Here is a 26089-nt window from a genome sequence, read left to right as displayed (position 1 = left end):
AATTTAAGAAGACACGATATTAGACACAGAGGCAGAATTTACATTAAGAAACCTTCAGATAGCAAAGAATCAAAGGACATAACCACTACATTCTGTAGGAAGACTTGAGAGTTCTACCTCAAAAAATCCTTCAGATCCACCCCTCTTTCTCTATCTCCACTGCCAGTACTCCAGTCAAAACCAACATCACCTTGTCCCAGACAACAGCAATAAAACCTAAGGGATGAGCTGGAGAAGGGACGGTTTGAGGGGTCTTAGAAGGGGGAAACGTCTGTTACCACTTGTAAAAGTGAAACGGTATAAATGTATCTCTTCAGATTTTGTCTCAGGAAGCAATGTACTTTTTGTGTGAACAATCCATGAGCAGGAAGTGGTAAGAATACTTTAAAGGTTTATTGAATTGCTCATTCTAGTTATCTGATCATCTTGATAATGTAGGGCAAGCAACAATTTTGCCTTGGTTTTTCTGGTTTACTTTTGTGTGAACATAAACTAACTACGCAGCTGCTCCTGACCTTATCCCACCATGTACATACGTGTAACCCACAGACATCTCTCTTTAGAAGTAAAGTGTGCTCGAGGAGTTTAACTTTTCTTTCTTACTGTTCACACAGCTCCACCCAGCTGAGCTCCCACATACCCATTCCTACCAGCTCTTATTTTGCGAGCTGTGGTCTGATTTTATGAGCCCTGGCAAATTCGGGTGGCACCATCTGAACCACTCACTCTAATTTGTAAAAGCTGAAAACTGTCAATGATGACAGTTTAAAATTTATGATTTGACCAGAAGTGAAGAATTATAGGAAATGACTAAAATAAATATCATTTGCCAGTTAAGGACAGACATTAGGTGCCTAAGTGCTGATACAACTTGGGAATATATCCGTTGGATGACTGCTTTACCAGTTAACCTAGATGCTTTAAGAAATTAAAAATAGACAAGAAGAAAGACTAGAGAGTAGAATTTATTCTTATTATAGATCTATTTGCTGAAGCTTCTTACAGCAGATATTTATGGTCTATCATAGGAAAAAACCACAATTCTATACATTTCCCAAATCAAGTGAAAATAGTTTTCATCACGAACATTTGTGATATGTGATTAGGATTCTGTGGGTAGAGAGAGATACTCAGCAGTTCATCAGTTAGGCAGGAAAGTCCCCACAAAGACTCACACATCTTATTCCCTTGGGTGTATGAAGTCAACCCAGTGAGTAGGTTAGGATTGTCTAATGTCTCTGTTCCCTTCTGTGCCTGAGACTCTTGACTCACCGGGGCTTCCACCATGTTGGGCTTGCTGTTCCTCAGGGTCTTGACTGCATGGAACACGTCCACCACATTTTGCCGCTTCACCATTTCAACAACAATGCCTATAGCACAGAACATACCGCTTCGCCCACCGCCATTTCTGGAAGCAAAGAAAGCCAGAGCATTTTTTTTTTTTTTAGAGAATTTTTTTTTTAAGATTTTATTTATTTATTTAGTCAAAGAGAGAGAGAGAGCACAAGCAGGCAAAGTAGCAGGCAGAAGCAGAGAGAAGCAGGCTCCCCGCTGAGCAAGGATCCCGATGTGGGACTCGATACCAGCACCCTGGGATCATGACCTGAGCTGAAGACAGTGGCTTAACTGACTGTGTCCCAGCCAGGGCATTTTAAATGGCAGCTTTTGGTCACCAGAGGTCACACAATCTTATAAATTGAGGAAATGAAAACATGATCTTTATTTTTTTTTTCCATTTTGTATTAATTTTGCTTCATTTGTGTGCATGTATGTGTAGAGGGCAGAGTGCAAGGACACATGAGGATGATGTCAGCTCTGTAGCTTATGCTTAGGAACATTCTGGAGCCCCCAGCTGCTGCAACTTTTATCCCCAGAAATTTTGGTACATTTGTACACTGTGTACGTTAGGAAAGTGGTTCTGAGTAGTGTTTGAAAAGAGTTTAAATCATGTGACAACTATATAATAATCAATTTTGAAAAAATATGAAAATGAAAGTTGGTAGTTAATTATAGAATCACGAGACAGGATGATTATTTAAAATGCTATCGATGGAGATCCATAAGATCTTTTATGTGGAAAACATGAAGTCTAGTGAGGAAATGAGCACCAAAGCCCCAGCACGGCCAAGCTGAGGCGCCATACTCACAGGCAGTGGATGATGGTTCGGCCCTCCCCTTCCTCGCACTCCTCCTGCCATTTTTCCACCTGCAGTATCAGTTTCAAAAATGACCGTTTGGAGCCTGGCACTTCTCGGTGAGAGGCCCACCCTAGATACTGAAACTGCTGTACCATCAGATAACCTTCTTGTGGCTGTAGAGGGAAAAGCATTTTTCTGTAAATAAGTTGGGACTAGAATTTTTACTAAAAAGTAAAGGTGCATAAAAATTTATACCATGACACAAATGCCATTTACACCGGAATGAGTCTAGATGGTAAGTCCAAAATAGGTACATGCTAGTACAGAAACATTCTAAGTTACAGAACCAAGAAACATGAGAATTACTTTTACATAAGCTTCTCCCCTGCACCCCATATCCAATAATCAATCACACTTCTTAAATAACTTTCAGATCCTTTCTACTCTTTATCACTGCTGACATCATTGCATTGGCCCAATCACCAGTTATGATACTTGCTTCCTAGTTGATCTCCTTGAATAAACTTTGATCTCCTTCCAAATCGTTCTTACTGCAGCATCATGATTATTTTGAAATGCAAATATGATCTTGTCATTCCCCTGCTTTAATGGCTTCCAAATGATCTTACATAAAATCCAAATTGCTGCAGTGGCTTAAAAATTCTTACATGATATGGCTCCACTTCCTTCCCATTTATCAAGTCATTTCTTGCCTGGGAACTTTGCACAAACTCTCTATTTGGTCTCGAAGATCTTCTTCTTTCTTGTACCTCTTAATCTCAAATACAGTGACAAATTTGTCTTGGGTTTGCCTGGGGCTCTTCTGGTCTTTGAACTGAAATTTGTGTGTCCTGGGAAACCTCTCTGTTCTGTGAATGCCAAGATAGTTGGTTCTCCCACCGCCCCAAAGCTCCTATTGGTTTTCAAATTTTGCCTGAAAGATCACTACCCCAATGAAATCTTCTCTAGTCAGCTGTGTCAGATAACCCAGACATTCTGGATTTTGTCTTTTGTCTAAAATTTCTCATATTTGTAAATAAATGATTATAGAATGAGTTGTTCAGTGCTTGTCTTCCCTGATAAAATATGAATTCTTTAAGGATGAAGAAATCTCTTTCTTTCTCCCCTAAACTCTATATTGCTAGAACCTAGCAAAATACTGTATCGAAAGAATAGTACTGTTGAGTGAATGAAGCAAAACATTAAGCCCCATATGAAAATGTAAGAAAGAATTTGCAATACATGAGTAAACTGTATCATAAGGCATCAGATCTGAATTTCCATATGGCAAGGGCTCACACATCACAAGGACCTACTAGTACAGTACCCCAACTTCTCATTGGTGCATATTAAAGATCTCATGAAGTACATGATATTAAGTGAGACTGGGAATAGAAAAAAAAAATTAAGCACTAGTAAGAACCAGAACACCAAACATAGAGGAAGATAAATAAACAAATACGCTGACAAAAAGACAGATTTCAGTTTCCATCCTTAGAATATTCTTCACACAAACAGCTCAATAAAAAGACAAGTCTTACTTTCTTAGTTTAGCAGCTATGGTTTCTCAGCGAAAATATTACTAGAACCATAATGGAACAGATGTGCAGACATAATGAGACTCCATTTAAATTAACATCTAAGATATGCATGAATATTATGACATGATTTGAAGTTATCTTTTTTTTCCACTGAAATGAGCGACAGAATTGGCGAGGACTACATCCTCTGCTTATAGTTATACATATAGCCTTATTAACCAGAAACACATATAGCTATTTCGATATGAAAACACTGAAACATGACAATCTGAATTACACACTTAAAATAATACACATATGTAAAGCTGTTGAGCTAAAAACAGAGTAATTCTCTTTAAAAAGAGAGTAATCTCATGGAAGTTACTAACGATTTCTTTTCAAATTCTGCTTGTTATTTGGTTACACAATCTAAACAGTTTTTATTAGTTTTTTTTTTTTTTTTTGAGGAGAGACCCTAGACTTAATTTGTCTTTTAGTGTAAAATATATGAAGACTCAAGGAAAGAAAGATTTCTAAACACAGCTGCTGCTTTGCTCCTGGGAAAAGTGGTACCAGTGCTGGTTCTACAAATCTGGGCAGAGCCAGATACTGATATGTATAGGGAGATGAAATTATAGGTAGAAGGGGAATCAATGGTGGCTGTGATTTACCTTTTCTCCTCACGTGTGGGGTTCTCCCTTATATGCAATAGTGACATGGAACCTGTCTATAATGGCTGATCTGACATATCCCTTCCTCCTGAGGTAAAGCTTTTTATTCATCATCATCATTATTATATCTTTATTTTTCAATTATATGCCTTTTCTGGGCTGGGTATCAATACTAGTATCACATGTAGTTGACCTTGACCAAAGTCTACATATATGCAGAGACCAGGCTCAGACCATCGAACTCAGTTGAGTTAGTGCATCTGATTTTAGTTTCCAGATGTAATAAACTAAGTAACTGACCAGGAAACCCAGCTTCCTGCATTCTGCTTTCCTATTTTTAGAATGTATTTTTCTTCTAATACTAAGATATAAGATGATTACTAGCTTTGGAACTGATTATGCAACACCTTAGTTCCACTCTTCTTGGTTCCAACACCAGACTCCTGTCTGCTTGGAATTGTGCCCCAGCATGGTTATGATCAGTTGCTCTTGATCAGCTCAGGTAAAATATTAAGGACTTACTCTTGTTAGATTGCATATCCTAAAAATCCGGTTTATCACATCACAATCCATTGAACAAGACATACATTCCACTTGGATAGGGCCGTATCTTAACATCCCTTCCTCTGGCCAGTACTGAGGGCAGCCCTAGATGATGAATGTTTGGGAGGAAAAAAAAAAAATGAGCATTATTTTTCTCTATTGAGGGTAGTATGAAGTGGACTTTAACTTTCATTACTACTTTATTAAGTTGTCTGTGACTACACAAAAGCAACTCATAGCCACTGACCTGGGATAAGTCGACTTCATTCAACATCACGATGGAGGTACAGCCATAATCATACACTAATCTCCAGAAGTCTTTCACAGTGTTCGGCAGAGGGTATTGTGTGACGATGAAAGCAGCTGGTTGCCTGTAACTCTGTGAAGAAACAAGGGAAGTGGGAAAACATAAGAATTTAAACTGAATGATCAGTTGTACAAGCCAATTCAAAACATTTCCGTGTAGGGCCAGGTGAGCAGCTCCACGTGGAGAGGGAGGCAGACGCTATGTAAGCCATAGAATAACAGATGTGGGCTGCTGGAATGTACTGGAGCTAGTATGTGTCGATCTGATGGCAGGACTTCAAAGTCTCAGCAGCAATTCAAGTTAAGACTTTAAGTTTTATTTTGTTGAGAAAAGTAAACATAGGACAAAAACAAAAGAAGAAACTCAAGAACTTCTTAAGGTTAAGATCCTCCATGAGGTACCCATCCCATGGGCTCTTTCAGATTTTCAAAGCTAATCAATCTGAGAGGCTGAAGGCACAAAATTCCCCGGTGTATGTGTACATCCATCTGCATGTATCTATCCACCCATCAAAATCTATCAACATATACATCTATTATATATATTTATCTGTGTATTTTTATATATTTCATATATTGTATATTTTATATGTATTATATACTTATATATTTCACATATGTGTGTGTGTGTATATATAAAACTGCTGGGTTCTCTTCCATTTCAAATAAGAAAAACCACATATGCTTCAAACTTGTGTGCTTTTATATTATATGGATATTATCAGCACATTCTGCTCATCTTGCAGGACCATCCCAGTTTCCTGGACATTTCTAATGCATATTAATGGTCAGAATGACAGTTTCAATCACTTAAGATTTTTCTTAAACTAAAATGCACTTCTTGGTGAAGTGTATTCCCTCCACCGTAAGGGAATGGCTCCTTTTTTACGAAGTGCCCCCTGACTGGGACATGACACATTATCTCTACCCAGAAGAAGAGGGTATGCTCATCGGACCTGGGCAACCTGTCATTCTGCAGATGAATGATCTGTATTTCTATGTATTAAATAGTTTATTAAAAAAACAACAACGAGAAGTAGACAGATTTCCTTCATGTGGATAAAAATTGTCAGTGATCCCCTAACTCACTTTTACCACATAACTCCTTAAATCTTTCAAGTGTCTTAAATGTTAGTGTAGAACCAGATTCCCAAACATTGATTATATCGCCATTTGGGAAATACTGCTAACCATGGCATTTAACTCCATGGAAGACTGTGGGATAAATCCGAGTGCTGACAGTTCAAATGGCTGCTTCTGAATGACCTCAGGCCTCACAGAGTTACACCTGCACCTGAGGTGAGTGTCTCCTAAGAAAGGTATGAAGGCTCATCAAAAAGGGTCAGGAGAAGAATAAATGAAACAAGATGGGATTGGGAGGGAGACAAACCATAAATGACTCTTAATCTCACAAAACAAACGGGGTTGCTGGGGGGAGGTGGGATTGGGAGAGGGGGAGCGGGCTATGGACATTGGGGAGGGGAGGCGAACCATAAGAGACTATGGACTCTGAAAAACAACCTGAGGGTTTTGAAGGGTCAGGGGTGGGAGGTTGGGGCAACCTGAGGGTTTTGAAGGGTCAGGGGTGGGAGGCTGGGGGAACAGGTGGTGGGTAATGGGGAGGGCACGTTTTGCATGGAGCACTGGGTGTTGTGCAGAAAGAATGAATACTGAAGGCTCATCAAAAAGGGTCAGGAGAAATAAGTAAAACTTCCTTCTAATCATATGTCTGTTCCATGGGAAGGTGAGCTCTTTATTCAGGTTTTGAGTCACAGGGGAGGGGAGATGGATAAGATGATGTGAGAGGATAGAGTTGCTTTCCTAGATCCTTCCTCTGTAAGGACAGGAGCACATCTGAGGCTTTGAAATCACAGAATCCTCGGCCTTACCTCCGAACTCTTTACAATCATGGCACAAGGGTGTATAACACTGAGGACGTTGCTAGAGGACAAGGGGAGCGGGGAGTGCTGATCAGTGAACCTTGTTCTTATAAGACAAACCAAACCTAACTTTTCTGAGGCCCCCAACTATACTATTGAATCTAGTGGATGGTCTCAATTATGAAATATATCTATGTTAAATCATAAGGAATTAAGCAGAGAGTAGAAAGAGGTAGAGAACAAGTTTCAGTCTTCATATTGACTAGAAAGCAACCTGGAAATGAAGAAAAATTTGACAGCGATCGATGCCAAAGAGAAAAAATGCCTCAAACATACACCTCATCAATCTCTTTCCTAATGGTATTTTCTCCTTCCCTTTTCCACACAGTCTTTTAAAATTCCAAAACTAGACTCAGAAACAAAAAGATCTTGTGTGTTTTCTCTGTATTTAGTGTATTTGTCTTTCCAGACAATTAAAATGGGAAGAAAAGATACAGTGAGGACCCAGTGTGATTTCAGTGGATATGATTAATGGTCAGAACTTTTCACTTGAGCTTGTCTTTAGACTATTCTGCTCTGCAGCATAAAAGGAGCAAAATAACTGACTAAAAGACTGGTATCAGAAGTAGAAAGTAGCCTTTCTAAGTCTTTAGTATCAGAAGCTAATTTGGGAAAATGCAATAGGAGTAATATTGCAGAAAGTATAATTATTAGTCACACAGGAATGGCCCCTGACTTCTAATTTCTCCTGGCTATGGTTCCACATATGAAAAGGCAAAACCTAGAAAAGTTTATAAATGAAGATGATGAGCTGTTTAAAAGGATTCTGAACCAGGAGAGCCTTTTACTTCTTTCCATGGTAACCCAGCAAGGTAGCCAAGGACTGACTTAAAACTCTCTCTCCGTGTTGTTCTGTCTATGAGAAGCTAACCTCCTAAGGAAGTACGCTACCTTTTATACTTTGTGATGGCTGGAGTGGGGCAAGACAGTTCTTTCATTAATGATGGACGTATTAACAGATATCTTTGATGCTTTCCTAGCTGTTTATAAAGGATCTCTATTAATTACTGGCTGATAAAAATAAGTTAGCCATAAATTACTGGAACTTTAAATGTCAGAGATAAAGATTTCCCAAATTAACACAACTTCTATAAGATAAGGCATTATGTGATTATGTGGTTTAAAAAGATTCATTCCTCACTTAACAATACACGAGCATGATTTTCTTTTCTGAAAATAATTGAGATGAAAAATATTTCCATGTAGGTATTTCCTGTACAGAATATCATAATATTATAGTTCCTAAGAATCCCTGTAGGGAGAATTCAAAATCATTCTCCGAGAGAAACTTGTATTTCAATGAAAATTTCCAATTTTCCTTTCTAGGCCCTTTTAATTTTCTTGAAAAGAAAACAAGCCAGTGTTCGTCACATTACGTAGCTTTTCACGACACTTTATCCTAACAAAGACGGCAGTCTCTTACGTCCATAAGAGCAGCATTGATGTAGTTACTACTCTCCCCATCAATTGTAATTAAAAAAGGCAGACATCTGTCAGGTGGCAGCATGTCCATAAAACGATTCTTGTCATGATTCCTTGGCAGGCACGCTATACTGCAGTCTTCAGCTTGTAGTCGAGGGGTGACTGAATTTAAAGTCTAAAAAGAAAAGGGACCATAGGTTAAAACCAAGTGACCCATTTAATAGCACAAGGCAGATCCATCTAGGATCTGGGAGGCCAAGTACAAAGTGAAGGATCTGTACAAGCCAATAGCATTTGCCATGATGACAGGCTGATAGACTTTGTAGTTAAAGCTAATGAAGCCTGAGAAGTGACAAAGAAACAATACACACATTGTTCACTGTGTTTCCTAAAAGGAAAAGGGAAGCTGAAAACCATTGCTACCTACAAAATGCAGTGTCTAACCAAAGAAAACAGAGTTAGAGTGGGCCATAATGATGACCCATCATCAAAGTTGGAAACTATCATTTGTAGTAATGTTTTGCCATGCCGTATTTGAAGACAGGCTGTAACATGCTAGAAAGAGCACTGCACAAAGGATCAAAGTATGAGGTGTCCAGAGCTACTCTTGACTTCACATTCACACACCTTCAGGGATGTCTTAAGGGCAGTAGAAACACTTGGGGTTATATAGGGACAATGTTTAGTACAAACTTCAGCTATTATTATTAATATGCTTGATTTCACATTGTGAGTGACACAGGTTAAAATCCATATGACTGCATATAAATACACACAAATCACCAAGTTTGACTTTTATGATACCTTTGTCCATACCCCTCCCTGAGTCTGAACTCATTTCAGAGACAGCAGATATGAGCTCATTACTACAAAAATGACTCCATAATATGTAAAATGAAAGAGATAGATATTATAATTAAAATAGGGTCAAAAATGATCAATTTGACATAAAAGACCTTCCTTAGAGGAATTAATAATGCACAGAACACACTGTAATAAGTTGCTCATAAAAGAAACTCTAGAAATAAGTAAATACCTGGAATTCATCTTTGAGATGTGAAGAGTTAGTCTGAGAGTCTATTCTAATCATATCAAAATATGCAGCTTTAAATTCGCAGACAGGTATGGCAGTTTCTCCACATAAACAGGCTTCTAGAATGGCATCATGAATAAAAATGTACTGTTCCTAAGAAAGAAAAAAAAACTATTTTAATAAAAATCCTCTGTCATCAAAGGTAGAGGATACAGAGAATTTTCTCTATATAGAAACATTACTAATGATATCAATATTTTCCTATATGACTTGATGAGGTAATACTGATTCTATGTGAAAAACATTTACTGTTTTTGATAAATGTTGGAAACCAACAACAACCAAAAAGAGGTCATTAGAGATCACAAGCAACATACCTCTGTCTGGACCATATTGATACGACGAGATCTTAAGGCTTTGACACAGTTGTAGATGTCCACAACACCCTCTCTTTCAGCCATGTCCAGCATGATGTCGATCACAATGTAACAGCCAGTTCGTCCAGCACCAGCACTGAAACAAATTAAACGAATCTGAAGAAGTGCAAGATTTACGTTCTTGTAATCTTATTAAATATTCTTTTCGACTGTCAGTTGGAATCAAATTGATTCAACAAACTGCAAGATGTAATTTGTATGTGTTATATAAACACTTATTTCATGTACAAATAACTTCAGGTAGAGTATTTGTTTTGGTGCAAAATGAAGACGGGAGCAGGAGTTTGAAATTAAAATGATAGACTCTGGATATCAAATTGTGTTTTAAAAATAATGTACGTATGTTGTTCAAGTTCCATAGCTCTCATAAAGTCTTCATTCTCTGGCAATCCAGGGCACATGATTTCAAGCTCATAGAAGTGACAAAGGGGTGCATTTGGGCTTTAAAATTTCACCTCAGAAATACTCTTACTCATATACTTGTGCGTCCTCTGGCAAAATGCAAGAATGCTGGCTTACTGTTTCGGTCTGACAGACTCTTGTATATACCAAGGCAAAAAAAAAAAAAAAAAAAAAAAAAATTCCAAAACTTTTACTGGGAAATCTGAGGAGTCAAAATTCAGAGGAAGTGTGGGATGCCTGGGTGGCTCAGTGGGTTAAAGCCTCTGCCTTCGGCTCAGGTCATGATCCCAGGGTCCTGGGATCGAGCCCCACATCGGGCTCTCTGCTTTGCAGGGAGCCTGCTTCCTCCTCTCTCTCTGCCTGACTCTCTGACTAGTTGTGATTTCTCTCTGTCAAATAAATAAAATATTAAAAAAAAAAATCAGAGGAAGTGTTAATCATGAGGGTGGGGAGGGAAATGGTTATCAACAGGGAGGAGACCAATAGGAGAAAGAATATTTGAATATTTGAATGGTGATCTGAAGGAAAAATGAAAATGAATAGTTAGGTATAGAATATAATTCTTAACAGGTCACAAAGACAGCCACTATCTTACTGTATTCAATTCAGTCACTGAATCTTAATATACTACTGATTATTTTATCTTTTGGAAATGTTTCTTCAATTTTTAAAAAAGATTTGATTATTTTATAGACAGAGAGTGTGATGGGGAGGGGCAGAGGGAGAGAGAGAATCTCAGAGACTCCCTGGTGAAGGGAGCCCAACGTGGGGGTCAATCTCAGGATCCTGAGATCACGACCTGAGCTGAAATCAAGAGGCAGATGCTTAACCAACTGAGCCACTCAGGCACGAAAATCGGTGGTGCAAACAAGATATAGTTGGGATTTGGCGGGGGTGGGTGGGATTTCACTTGGTAGTCAGCCTCCTCTTTTTTGTATATTCATGGATACCTGAGTAAAAGTGAAAAATGACACTTCTGTTTAAGAAGTATCTGAGAATCTTGGAGCACTTCTGAAGCAGGCAATTCATAGGGAAGTAAACCTCTATGATAAGTCAAGACACTCCTGAATTGAAAACCTATTTATCTCATTTTCTAATGCATAGAGGGGCTATTAACATTATACTTTGTTGTCCAGATTTAGTCACTTCTCTCAAATACACTGTTCTTTAAGAAATTTAATTAAAAGATATTGTGGGTATCTCTCTCTTTTTCTTTTTCTTTTTTCTTCTCCCTTTGCCTACCATCTTCTCAATCACTGTTACCAGGGTTTGAGACAGGAAGGTAATTGAAGAGTACATCAGATTTCCTGAGGAGGGTTGAATTGAAGATTTTTTTTCAGGGTACACAGTATCTGATCCTTATGGGATCCCTTATTTTTATGTCATTCTCTGGGCTGTTCTCCCTCTTCCATACATGGTCATTTAAATTCTGAATAGATCGGATTTTCAGGAAAAAAAAAAAAAAAAAAGCTTAAGTACAACCTATTATGTTGCTTGGAGGGGACAGCATTTGAGAATGGTGTGCAGCATTTAGGAAAAGCTTTTCAGATTAAGTACATACTTTTCTGTTCCCATCTCCAAATGAGGCCATGTAATTTGCTTTTAGTGTCTCTGAATGCTTGTTTTAAGAGAAGTTTCTAATCAGAAGGAAGCCTGGATATAGTGTTCACATTTTTCTGGCATATATTTGCTGGCTCTCACTGATGTAGTTTTCAAGGTCCTCTGATGGATGGCTTTTTTTTTTTTTTTAAATTCTTAAATAGCTGTTTTATAGCACAAATTCTTGCAATTTAGGCCATTTAGTAACTCTGTATGCCTCAAATTTAGTTTTAAAAGCTGGGCTTCTATTGGGAATTTACTAGATTGGCAAGAAATCTGTATTTTAACCTCCCATTCCATACAATATGGGATTTGCAAAAGTGATAAAAAAAAGACACAAAAAACCCAGACACAGATGTTGCCACTAAAACACAGAGATTCCACACTCCCATTTGTGAACAACACTACACATATTAGGATGAATGTATTTATTTTTTAAGTTTTTATTTTATATCCTCCTTTGAGCTAACTTTTTTTTTTTAAACCTTACCCGTAATATCATAAACCGGAACCTTATAAGCATGCACTAGTTCTATGCTTGAAGGCCTTGTCTTCCCACTATAAAGAAGCTGGCCGTATACAGTCCAGAGTGTCCGGTCCAGTACTCACCTGCAGTGCACAACGATGGGGCCGGCACTGGGAGGGTTGGAGAACTTCACTCGCCGGATGAAGGAAAGGAGCCCTGTGGCATGGTAAGGTACTCCGTGGTCAGGCCAGCCGGTGAAATGGAACTGTTTCACTTCGCGGATCTCATTGTAGCCCCTCTGTGCAAACATGTAAACAAGCGTGTTCAAAAGTGCCCAAAGAAAGCCATTCAACACCAACCACAGGCACTAGACCTGGCTGCCAATGGAAAACAAAAACAAAAACAAAACAACAAAAAAACAAAGAATCTATCAAAGATCAGGATTTTTCTGAAAAAGAATGCTGGCCTGACATGGTTGGGGAGCTTACCTTATTGTCAGACACCTGCCAAAGAAAGAAAATTAGAAGTCTTGCTCAGTTCTGTAACTCCGTGTAAATTTTTATTTACCTTGACAGTTTGTTCCTTACTTGGAATGACAACACATAAAATTATTAGGAGAAAAGGAAAAAAAAAATGGGAAAGCTAAAACGCTGCCCTCTGGACCCGAGGCACTGAGTTTTCAAGTGGTGCATAAAAGCAACTTTCTCGCTTCTCACCTCAAAAAGATTTTAATGCCTTGCTTATCCATGTTGAAAATGGTTTTGAAGCCCAGCATGCAGGGATTTTCCAGGACAGAACTACTTTAGATTCTTTTGTAAAAAGAGCTGGCTAAACTTCTTTAGGCAAATGATTTTTCCTAATTCTGTGAAATAATGCAGCACCAAATATTATTTATAGTAACAAAAATACAAAATAAAAGGGAACCATCACGAGTATGGGTGCTAAGATTCTCAACAAGATCCTAGCAAACAGGATCCAGCAGCACATTCAAAAGATTATCCACCATGACCAGGTGGGATTCATCCCTGGGTTACAAGGATGGTTCAACATTTGCAAATCAACCAATGTGATAGAACAAATCAATAAGAGAAGAGAGAAGAACCACATGGTCCTCTCAATTGATGCAGAAAAAGCATCTGACAAAATCCAGCATCCGTTCCTGATTAAAACGCTTCAAAGTATAGGGACAGAGGGAACATTCCTGAACTTCATAAAAATCTATCTATGAAAGACCCACAGCAAATATCATCCTCAATGGGAAAAAGCTTGCAGCCTTCCTGTTGAGATCAGGAACACGACAAGGATGCCCACTCTCACCACTCTTGTTCAACATAGTATTAGAAGTCCTAGCAACGGCAATCAGACAACAAAGAGAAATAAAAGGTATCCAAATTGGCAAGAAAGAAGTCAAACTCTCTTCGCAGATGACATGATTCTTTATATGGAAAACCCCAAAGACTCCACCCCCAAACTACTAGAACTCATACAGCAATTCAGTAACGTGGCAGGATACAAAGTCAATGTACAGAAATCAGTGGCTTTCTTATACACTAACAATGAAAATACAGAAAGGGAAATTAGAGAATCGATTCCATGTACTTTAGCACCAAGAACCGTAAGATACCTGGGCATAAACCTAACCAAAGAGGTAAAGGATCTGTACTCGAGGAACTACAGAACAGTCATGAAAGAAATTGAAGAAGACACAAAAAGATGGAAGACCATTCCATGCTCTTGGATCGGAAGAATAAACATTGTTAAAATGTCTATACTGCCTAGAGCAATCTATACTTTTAATGCCATTCCGATCAAAATTCCACCAGTATTTTTCAAAGAGCTGGAGCAAATAATCCTAAAATTTGTATGGAATCAGAAGAGACCCCGAATTGCTAAGGAAATGTTGAAAAACAAAAACAAAACTGGCAGCATCACGTTACCTGATTTCAAGCTTTACTACAAAGCTGTGATCACCAAGACAGCGTGGTACTGGCATAAAAACACACAACACAGACCAATGGAACAGAGTAGAGGGCCCAGATATGGACCCACAACTCTATGGTCAAAAAATCTTCGACAAAACAGGAAAAAATATACAGTGGAAAAAAGACAGTCTCTTCAATAAATGTGCTGGGAAAACTGGACAGCTATATGTAGAAGAATGAAATTCGACCATTCTCTTACACCGTACACAAAGATAAACTCGAAATGGATAAAAGACCTCAACGTGAGACAGGAATCCATCAGAATCCTAGAGGAGAACATGGGCAGTAACCTCTTCGATATTAGCCACAGCAACTTCTTTCAAGATATGTCTCCAAAGGCAAAGGAAACAAAAGCGAAAATGAACTTTTGGGACTTCATCAAGATCAAAAGCTTCTGCACAGCAAAGGAAAGAGTCAACAAAACAAAAAGGCAACCCACGGAATGGGAGAAGACATTTGCAAATGACAGTACAGACAAAAGGTTGATATCTAGGATCTATAAAGAACTTCTCAAACTCAACACACACAAAACAGATAATCATATCAAAAAATGGGTAGAATATATGAACAGACACTTCTCCAATGAAGTCATACAAATGGCTATCAGACACGTGAAAAAATGCTCATCATCACTAGCCATCAGGGAGACTCAAATTAAAACCACATTGAGATATCACCTTACACCAGTTAGAATGGCCAAAATTAGCAAGATAGGAAACAACGTGTGTTGGAGAGGATGTGGAGAAAGGGGAACCCTCTTACACTCTTGGTGGGAATGCAAGTTGGTGCAGCCACTTTGGAGAACAGTGTGGAGATTCCTCAAGAAATTAAAGATAGAGCTTCCCTATGACCCTGAAATTGCACTACTGGGTATTTACCCCAAAGATACAGATGTAGTGAAAAGAAGGGCCATCTGAACCCCAATGTTTATAGCAGCAATGGCCACGGTTGCCAAACTGTGGAAAGAACCGAGATGCCCTTCAATGGATGAATGGATAAGGAAGATGTGGTCCATATACACGATGGAGTATTATGCCTCCATCAGAAAGGATGAATACCCAACTTTTGTAGCAACACAGACGGGACTGGAAGAGATTATGCTGAGTGGAATAAGTCAAGCAGAGAGAGTCAAGTATCATATGGTCTCACTTATTTGTGGAGCATAACAAATAACATGGAGGACATGGGGAGATGGAAAGGAGAAGGGAGTTGAGAGAAATTGGAAGGGGAGATGAACCATGAGAGACTATGGACTCTGAAAAACAACCTGAGGGTTTTGAAGGGGCGGGGGGTGGGAGGTTGGGGAACCAGGTGGTGGGTAATTGGGAGGGCACCTATTGCATGGAGCACTGGGTGTGGTGCAAAAACAATGAATACTGTTATGCTGAAAAGAAATTTTTAAAAAGTGAAAAAAAAAAGGGAACTATTACTGTTATGTCTCTTTCCTATTGGGTTAATTTGATAGAATTTTCAATGAGCACTTCAAAGCTTTTACCCTTTGGTTAAAGCAGCCTGTAGATTGTGTTAGCGCAGCTCAGAGAGCATAGATAGAATGCTACGGAATTTATTTTTAAGAATCCACATTTGTAACCCCACAATAATCTATATAATGCCAATGGCTCTGTGAGCTATCTGTGATATCTCCATCTCACTTGTTCAATCAGAACAGTGAGAAAAATGTCAGGAAATAAATGAACCAAATTGAGAAAGGTTAGATTCTGTCCTATATGGATAGATAACCAATAGCACCAAAAACTTGGAAGCCAGTGATCAGGTCTTACTATTCTTTCTAGTTCCAATTCCTACACAATACCCTATACAAAGCGGCGCTCAACAGATAATTATAATAATGACAATGATAAACACTCTCATGGAATCATGAATGGAAAAATCACCTTTTTTTTCTTTTTCTTTTTCTTTTAAAGATTCTATTTATTTATTTGACAGAGAGAGAGATCACAAGTAGGCAGAGAGGCAGGCAGAGAGAGAGTGGGAAGCAGACTCCCTGCCGAGAGGAGAGCCCGATGTGGGTTTCAATCCCAGGGCCCCGAGACCATGACCTGAGCTGAAGGCATAGGCCTAACCCACTGAGCCACCCAGATGTCCCGAAAAATCACTTTCTTTACTACTTTTCAAGTCAACTCCAGTGAGTAAGATCATAAATTTTTCCAAGACCTGATTTCAGACAATTACCTTACCTCCTCCATATTAATCCACCACTGGAGGTGCTTGCCATAAGGGTCTTGCTCTTTTTAGTAAACTTCAGTTAAAAGTTCTTTTTAGTATCTGGTGAGGCACGTTCCTTTACTGCTCTTTCTATTTAAATCTTCCTGAGTCATTTTCAAATATGTGATTTAAAACAAACAACCCCCAAACTACTCTTTTACAGTTTTAAATAATAAGACAGATTAAAAATAAAAATCCAGTGATGTTCTAATTAGTATGACATTAACTACAGAAAGTGGTATGAACGTAAAACATTCCCATTCTGGGCCATAGTGCGTGTCTCTACTTATTGATTCACATCATATTTTACGTCCTTTAATACACTTTTGAGGATTTAGTCACTTAGGACTTCTATCTTTGTTGAATCTATTCCTAGATACTTTAGAATTTTTTTATTACCGTGAAAGAGATTTTTTAATGTCTACTACTGTTTACTGCTAATATACAGAAAAGCTATCATTTATGAATATTTATCTTGAATTAGCCACTTCAATGATTAGTAGTTCCATTTTAAAATATTTCTAGTTTTCTTGGTATAAAATCATTTCTTGTTAAAATAGTCTTATCTTTTCTAATAGTTAAGCAATTTATTCCTTTAGTTGTCTCATTTCATTTACTAGAACTTCCCCCAATTTTGAATACTAGTGAGACCGATAATCCACATCACACTCCTGATTACATAGCCATACCTTTAGGATTTTCACTCCTTAATATGCATGCTATTAGTTACTGTTGAATCACCTTTATAATGCTTAAATAGCCTCCTTATTTTCCTATTATAGATTATTTCTATAAATGTCTTTTAAGCAAAAATAAGTATATTACAGTATCTATTAATAAAACCATATGTTTTTGGTCTTTTGACAAAGATGCGATGAAATGTTTGGCTAGATTTCCTACCACAGGTGTAATATCCTTGCATTCCTAGAAAATAGTCATTATAGATCATGTTGTGACATTTTCTTAATTCACAGCTGGGCTTCAAATTTTCAGTATTTTATTCTGAAGTTTTTTTCAAGCATGTTCTTGAATGAAATTGGCCCGCAAAGCTCTTGTGCACACAGAGAGAGAGAGAAGGGGCGGGGGTAGAGAGAGAGAGAGAGAAAGAGATTTAAAAAAAGACAGAGAGGAGAGAAGAGCTTGAGAGAGTGCCATCTTTACCTGTTTCTGTTATCACAGTTATGTTAGCTTTTAAAATATATTTATTTGGTTTTAACGGTCTATGGTCTAAATAGTTTTATTAACATAGGCATTAACTATTTTTTAAAACTTAAAGAAACCTTAAACTATAAAGTCATAGTGAAATTTCAATGATATATTTTAAGATTCTATTTTCTTCTATCATCTGCTCAGGTTTCTAAGTCTTCTTGGGTCAAATTTTTAGAAATCAGTGTTTGCTAGAATATAAGGGTATTTAGACTAAAATCTGTCTCCAAGTTTACATGTAATATTTTTACCTATTTTCCAATACCAAGTATAACTATAGTTATATCCTTTTTGTGTTTTCTAAGATTGCATAGTTTTGACTGTCCCTCATTTAGAATTGACAGTGGTTACTGATCTTTTCAAGAAACCAGCCTTTTGATCTTACTTATTCTTTCCTGTTGGTTTTTGGGTTATATTTGGCTTTTTTCTTTTATGCTATTGATTCTTCTCTGATGTTCTAGTTTTGTGATTTTTCACATGATTCTAGACCACCTTTCTAAACAGAAATCATTTATGTATTTAATGTGTATCCTGGGGTTTACAAACATAACTGGCACTTGAATAAGTATTTGTGGAATGAATGAATGAATGAATGAATGAATGAATTTTATAGCATCAGCAAAACAAATCTTGATGGGACTTTATGAGAAAAAAAAATTTTCCATAAACATATTTTAAAGAAAGAGAATTTAGGGTACTTACCCTTTCTAGAGTGAATGTCCTAACTACATATTCAGCAAGTGGCTCCATTTCCACACAAGTTACTTTGAAGTCACCATAAACTTCAGTATCATCAGGCCAATACTTGTAGCATTTAACCTAAATGACACAAAGGGTATATACATGGGCTTGAATATACATGAACCAAAATGATTAATTCCAGTGGTAACTCCTTACGTTATAATAAAAATATGGTTAAAAAAACTATATATGAGATGAAAGAGTCTATTACACAATAAATAGAAAAACGTTGTATAGTCTTATTATAATATACAAGCCTGATGATGCGATTAGAATCTAGTATAAAATCAAAGTTTCTTTCATTACTCAATAAGAAATCAAATAATTTTCTCAGCCAAGGAGCACTCCGTTGAAACGATCTGCATACAAATATTTAAAACAATATAGTGAGTGTTATTTTAAGTTTGTTAGGTTTGGCTACTCAACTTACACTCATGTTTTGTGAACAAGGAAAAAAAATCTTTTTTGTCTTACCCGGCCAACCTCAACTAAATTTGTAACCATCACAATGCAGGCAGACTGTTCTTGCCAGATCATTCTCCAGAAATCATATACTGTTTCATGAACAGGGCCTTTGAAGAAATTAATTTGAATATTATGTTATCAGAGAAATTTTGTGGTTAGAAGAAATAAGTGGTAAGAAGTATACATAAGGCACAAATCACAGTAAACTAAATAATCCAAAAAATAATATTAAAGGTCTAATACAAAATGTCACTGAAATTACTTAAATTCAGTTTGTATCTAAATTCAAAAACATACGCATATACAACTTTTTTTTTTTTTTTCAATTTACCTTCTATACTTCTCATGAAGAAGACATCACTAGATTCTAGGATATTTATACCTGTCACTAAATTAGTTTGATGTATCTTCAAATACATGTTAAAAATAGGAAGCCTTATTCCACTATCAACCAAACAGCACATATTACCAATTAAATATACCCACATCATTTATAAAACAGTGCATGTTTAAGGGTTAATGAAGAAATATCCATACATATAAGCACAAATGCCAACCTTCTATTACCATCTCCAGACTACGAAAGTGTCTACTGGGTTATACTCTGCTCAGTGCCACAACCAAACCTAAAACATTGTACACCTTGGATGATCTTTTGATTTTAAAGAGCTTATAATTCAAGTATCTTTAATCCAAAGATATGTGAGAATACACAGAAAATAATCTCTGTCAAAACAGCAAACAGAGCTTTTGCCCTGCCTTCCTCTTCTAAGAAATAAATAGATATATAGGTTTCTCTTCTGATGGCCAGTGGTCAATCTGGAGAGATAACTAAAGGTGCTTTAGGAGGCTCTCATTCCCCAGGATGCCACTATAACAAGATTCCTCTGCCTTTTTCTTATTTTCTACACAGAATGAACTTGATGGAGTTCCCTTTAGCCCTTCATTTTGTCTCAGTCTTGACTTGTAAAAAAAACTTGCTGAAAGACAGTCTAACATCTCATTATAACAGTATCAATCTTGGATGATATACTCCATTCCAGGACCACAGACCCTGCTACCCACCACCCCCCCCAACCCAAAAAAGGCCACTTATACAAGGTAAGACCTCTCTAGCTCTTTTTTTTTTTTTTTAAAAGATTATTTATTTATTTATTTGAGAGAGAGAGAGATCACAAATAGGCAGAGAGGCAGGCAGAGAGAGAGAGAAGGAAGCAGGCTCCCTGCTGAGCAGAGAGCCCAATGTGGGACTCGATCCCAGGACCCTGAGATCATGACCTGAGCCGAAGGCAGCGGCTTAACCCACTGAGCCACCCAGGCACCCCAAGACCTCTCTAGCTCTTATCAAGAGTATTCCTGTGTCCAACTCTAGTGACTAGTGTGCTCTGGGACATCAGAATACCAAAACCCAGACCACACATCAGCAGCTTCTCTTTTATTTTAATTAAAAAACAAAGCAAGCTTTAATTTATGTGTTTTACACAGATAAAACAATTTGTATTATACAAATGAATAAAGAGTAGTCTTACTCAAATGATCTGATCTTTTTTTTTTCAGTTAGGTCAGATAAAATGGCAAAAAAACCGCAACCCCCATGCCCAAACCCAAATCGACCCCATATGGATGAATAACCAAGTTTGGTTGCTCTAGAACATTTAGAAAGGCCATGTTTTACCTTGAGTTGCAATATAGTGGCTTGGTCTCTGGTAACCCTAAAATAGGAGAGCATATTGGTTATCATTTTATATCAGTATCAGAAATAAATGAATGAAGGCATAAAAAGATGAAGACAACCACCTGTTAAGATTAAGTTATAGTAAAAAGTCCAGAAATGAGCAGTGAACTCAGAGTTCACTTCTCAAACCTAGGTTATCTGAAAGGTAAACATAAAACAAAAATTAAATGTTTTAAGGGCTCAGATTAGAATATGTATTGCATAATTGAGTTTTGTTTGCTAGGGCATAACCTCGTAGATATTGTTTGGTTTTACTAAAATGTTTATGCCTTCATGTTAATCTTTAGTCATTCACTTCTAGCAAGTTGTGTTCAAAAATATTAATTCTCATCTTATCATCCAAAAGTACAACACACTGCATTACAAATGGACAACGACATATTAGAACCATAAAAAAATAACAGAACATTCCAATGTTAGAGCTGGACAATGCATGTGTGCATTCAGTCAAAGTCCTGCTGAGCTATTTTAGAGAATATTCCTGTATATAATATGTTCAGGAATCTGCCAAAACTATTTTGTGTGTGCTGATAATATTAGTTTACACACACATAGTTACAGGTACACACATATATAGGGAAAGAAGAATTTTAAATAAAATGCATCTCATCCTGAACAAAAAATTTAGCACTTTTTTTCTTTTTAGTAAGCCAAGAGCTTTAGATGGTTAAATATTTAATACTGTTTCAACAAAGAAATTATTTTCTGGTAAGAAATAAGTTGTTAGTTGCTTTTAATTGATTTGAATTCTGGTACATCATGAGTAGCACAACTGTTAACGGTATCATAGAGTTAAGCTTTGGGTTTGTTTTGAATTTATCAAAGGACTTTAGCAAAAGCCTCTGGTACAATTTGTCCACATCTGGTGTGGGCAACTCGATGAGCATATTAATGCACATAAACTGAGATCTCCAATCTAAGACTTAATAGCCTAAGCATGATACTGATGCCAATTTGGAAGTTTTCTCTTCTTACACCAAATAGTACAATTTTTCATGGAAAAATTTTTTCCAAGCTCTATAAGGATTTCATCTCCCGTTTTTCATGAAAAATTTACCAATTACAGAAGAGTCTTAAATGTAATAAACTAACGGGAAAGGGAACATTATGGAATTGTGCTGTAATCAGCCAAAATACACTGGGGTCTTAAAAGAACGACTGGGTAACAACACAGTCTCATTTAGAACACAGTTTTACCATATGAACCATAAAGTAGTATTATAACAAGGCTCCAGTGTACATGTCTTGGCAGAAATCCAAGGTTAAACTGAATAGGTAAGAACAAGTACAAATTTGTCACAAAACTGTTGGAACTTTTTATTCTAAAGAATGGACCATTAGCTTACTCTTTTGAGATGTCTGATAAATTTAAAATATTGAATAAGAGTCAAATGATGATAAAATTTTTACCAATATACTGAGGCTGTATGTAATAAAACTAATTAATTCAAAGCTATCAATGATGACAGTTCACAAAATAACTACAAAACATGAACTTAATAAATGTGACAGAGGTCATTGCCTATTTATGGAGATTAGACAAAGTCGGGGCCTAATTTTTGTATGTTTTATAGAAATATAAATGTGTACATCATATATACTGCAATATTTGATACTTCTACCTTTTGCCTTATAATTAGTGCAAGTCTTAAACTGATTAATCTCAGCACACCAAGGACTGAATTATTTAAAAATAGCTGATGTTTTATGAGTGCTTTGTATGTGCTAGATTTTGTGCTGAATGTTCAACATGCATTACTTTATTTATTTCTCATAACAGAATGATGAGGTTCATACTATTATTATCCCCACTGTAGAGAGAAGGAAATTGAGGCACAGAGAAGGGAAGCAACAGTACCAAGATTCCCAGCACGATTTTGAACCAGGAAATATGAAAAATGAGCCTGTCTTTCTTACACGTAATGTAGTATTATTACTTCCTTGACAATATTTTGTCTTTGATTTGCTAACTACTTTCCATTAAATCAACAATTTGCACATAGATATGCTTGTAACCAAAATGTAACAGTGAAAATCTGTGACCAAAACCGCTTTTTGGTTTGCATGATTCGATATATATGTGTGATATGCGTATTTTACAAATGCAATTTAGTAATGATTTTGCCTAATTAATTTTAATACTTTAACAAGCCAATACCACACACCACAAAATAGTCTTCCTACCCATTTTTAACATCAGAAGTCAAATGTCAAATGTCAAATTTCAGAAACACTAATACACATCATACTATCCAGCTTCTCACATGTTTAGGGAAGGGGAAGAATAAAAGCCAGAAACAGAAATCAACAACAAATAAAACTCGAGTACATCATAACTTGTCAAAAGCTAAAAATGGTCCTGTTTTTCTAAACATAGCAAAGGGAAGGAGGTAAAATAGATCTTCACACATGTAAAGGAGTTACAAAAAAATGAACATAGATATACCGTATGAGGCTAATTAGGTGAAGCATGCAGAGGTAACTAGTATTAAGCATTAGTAAGAACTGTAATTAAGAGTAGTTATAGTAAAGATTTATAATAGGGTGCTGTTATTTACATATAGTGGTACTTACATCCCTGTACAGCCAAATCTACAGCCCAAACCAAAGTCAGGTGTGAAAGAAAGCACAACAACGTCAGTGAGTACTAGGACGTAGAACAAGGAAAAGTGTACAGTTTGTTCTTTATTTTAAAAAGCTAGCAAACACTTTATAGGCAATAACAAGCAAAAAGATTCAGGTGGATAAGCCAACAAATTGGGCTCACCGAACTATACAAATACTTACATCTATATAGTTGGCATTAATGTAATCTGATGAAGGATCATCCTCGACAGGTTGCAGAATTACTCTGGAGTGGTCATCTACGGTTTTTAAACAACAAAATAAAACAACAACAACAACAACAAAATAAAGCTATTAAATTTCCCCTCTGTTCCTCAGTAGAAAGTTAGAGTAATTCAGGGGTTGTTGATAGCTTCTCCATAATAGAGGGCTATTCAAATTTCCTTAAAGGAATACAAGAACTCTTTTTTCATTGTGTTATGTTAGTCACCATAAAATACATCATTAGTTTTTGATGTGGTGTTCCAAGATTCATTGTTTATGTATAACACCCAGTGTTCCATACAAGAGCTTTGGTGAGTTCCCTACTTATTATAATATTCTGTTAATAAAGCTTCAAGGACTAGCATCTTCATAGTTGGTAGGTTTTTAGGGAACATGGGAATGTCAGATGAATCATCATTGGATTTGTCTAACTGACTGAACTTGTTGTAACTTCTAATTCTGCTTCTTAGACATGGTTTGAAATGGATGGGATCCATTCCTGCTGCTGTGTACAGAGAATGAGCTGGAGAACTAGAGAGTGAATTTTGAATCTCTGCTCTCAACTACTTATTTCTTGAAAGTCAAGACTGAATTCTGATGTATTTGGAAGATATTTTAAAATAATTTAAAGTAAGATTTGAGTGGGCCAAGTATATCACTAGCTAGTCACAAACTAAGCTATGCTACTTTCCTTACCGCTCCTGTGGTTTCAAGGATAACCAATTTATTTATCCCAGGCAAACACCCTGAAGACTTAATGAAGTCCCTAATGACAAGTAACACGGAGTGGCAGGAGTTCAGCCATTGGCTCCAAGGAAGACATAAAGGTTATATGGAAAGAATAACACTCTCACCTTGAATGTTTGGTAGAAGCGTTACAGCAATTTGTCACTGAAAAGACCTTCCTTTTTCATTATCCTGATATTCTCAGCTGTCAATAACACCCCCATGCATTTACATGCAAACGTAACATCAAACAGCACGTTATCTCCACAGGCTGAAGAGTCTGAGTCAATTTAATTAATGAAGATGACGACAACTTCAGAGTCACTGCCAACAGCCAATGCTGCTTTAATATTAAATAGATCACTTTACAAACAGATGTGCCACCCTCTGGGATTTTTCTTAAAGTTTAAAAGCATGTAAGGAGGACTTGCCACTATTATTTATCTTCTACACACAATATTTACACTCACCAAGAACTGTATGAGAACTTACATGCTATAATGTTTCCATATCGATTTTTTGCTCTATTTTGATCTTTTTTAGCTACATCCCAAGATGCGGACTGTCCTTCAAAGAAGCTCTGGGAAAAGAAAAAGTAAGAAGAAGACTGAATTTAACTCCTTTTCCTGGATCAGGTTTATCTGTTCTAAAGACCAAAATAATAAAAGCCACTCTTCTCAGGGAGGAAGGGAGTACTAGAGGAGTAAACAACTTCTCTTTTCAGATCTCAAAGCTTGTTTGTTGGTCTCCTACTTGTTCATTTTGGATTGGACTGAGTTCAAAATGAGGACAAAAAGCAACTTTAGGGGAAAAAAAAGGAGCTTGAAATGATTTCAAATTTAAGATTGCTGCAACTCTGAGAAATGGAAGTAGAGAAAGCATCAAAACGTCAAAACTACCTTTAATGAGTATCTTTCAAATGTTTTTCTCTTAGCATTTGTAACAGGAAAAAGAAAACCTGTTTTCCCCCATAATTATTCATTAAATCATGTGCAATACATCACATTTCAGTTTCTTTGAAGATCATGAAAAGGACTGAGTCTCTACAACAAGGGACCATATGAAGATTAAAAAGAGTCCCCATATCCAAGGATATTGGAACAGATGAATTTGCTGATTGATTTAATTACCATATGCAGCAATTCGAAATATGGGTATAGATTTCTTTTTGCAGTAACACTTAAACTTTGCTCAACACAGGAAATGGGGTCTTCAAAGAATCAACGGTTTTTGAAGTGAGGTACACAGGAATACACACGAAATGAAGAAAAAAACCCAGCTCTGGCAGAATCTTATAATTCCTTGCACTATTCTGTGGCCACAGCACAGTGTTTCCGGTGTGTCTCTAAAACCAGCTTTCAAAATTCACAGCTAATTTTATTTGCTCCCAAACTGAGGTATACAAGCCATCTGCAATTAAAATACAGAGTTCAGAAGATTCTTCATGCAGTCAAACTCATTTTAGATGGTCTTTCAAAGTCAAGCACTGCTTGGATTCTTTCACTTTAAATGTGTGTACACGGTAGTTTTGAGTATGGCGGTAGAAGAGCTTCCTTCTATGCCCGAGGCTCACGCTTCTCAGTAAGTGCCAAGTGGCAAAGGAAATTTGTCCTTTTGGCTATGTTATGTTTATTCAGATGTTCAGTTTAAACCACTTCCTGGGCAGTATGACTTATACTTGTATTTTGGATTTAGTAGGAAG

General features: G+C 36.9%; 1 protein-coding gene across 10 annotated transcripts in view; it reads right to left on the bottom strand.

Annotated features, from left to right (window-relative positions):
- The window catches only part of PTPRK (protein tyrosine phosphatase receptor type K), a 567969-nt gene that overhangs the window by 3253 nt on the left and 538627 nt on the right, over window positions 1-26089 (bottom strand). For 6 of the 10 annotated variants that reach the window (XM_046004500.1, XM_046004501.1, XM_046004505.1 and 3 more), the window contains 14 exons: window positions 24880-24967; window positions 23620-23696; window positions 23407-23424; window positions 20773-20809; window positions 19107-19204; window positions 18594-18710; window positions 12621-12775; window positions 9951-10086; window positions 9577-9726; window positions 8542-8715; window positions 5120-5251; window positions 4852-4977; window positions 2148-2311; window positions 1273-1408 (listed from right to left, as the gene is read on the bottom strand). In XM_046004500.1, coding sequence (XP_045860456.1) covers window positions 1273-1408; window positions 2148-2311; window positions 4852-4977; window positions 5120-5251; window positions 8542-8715; window positions 9577-9726; window positions 9951-10086; window positions 12621-12775; window positions 18594-18710; window positions 19107-19204; window positions 20773-20809; window positions 23407-23424; window positions 23620-23696; window positions 24880-24967 — 1608 coding nt within the window. The remainder of the gene's footprint in view (window positions 1-1272; window positions 1409-2147; window positions 2312-4851; window positions 4978-5119; window positions 5252-8541; window positions 8716-9576; window positions 9727-9950; window positions 10087-12620; window positions 12776-18593; window positions 18711-19106; window positions 19205-20772; window positions 20810-23406; window positions 23425-23619; window positions 23697-24879; window positions 24968-26089) is intronic. The other 4 variants (XM_046004502.1, XM_046004506.1, XM_046004509.1 and 1 more) reach the window with 1 other exon arrangement.

This window comes from Meles meles, chromosome 5, assembly GCF_922984935.1.
Source record: "Meles meles chromosome 5, mMelMel3.1 paternal haplotype, whole genome shotgun sequence".
NCBI lineage: Eukaryota > Metazoa > Chordata > Mammalia > Carnivora > Mustelidae > Meles > Meles meles.
Note: the sequence above shows the minus strand (reverse complement) of the source record. Positions and strands in the feature narration are given on the sequence as shown.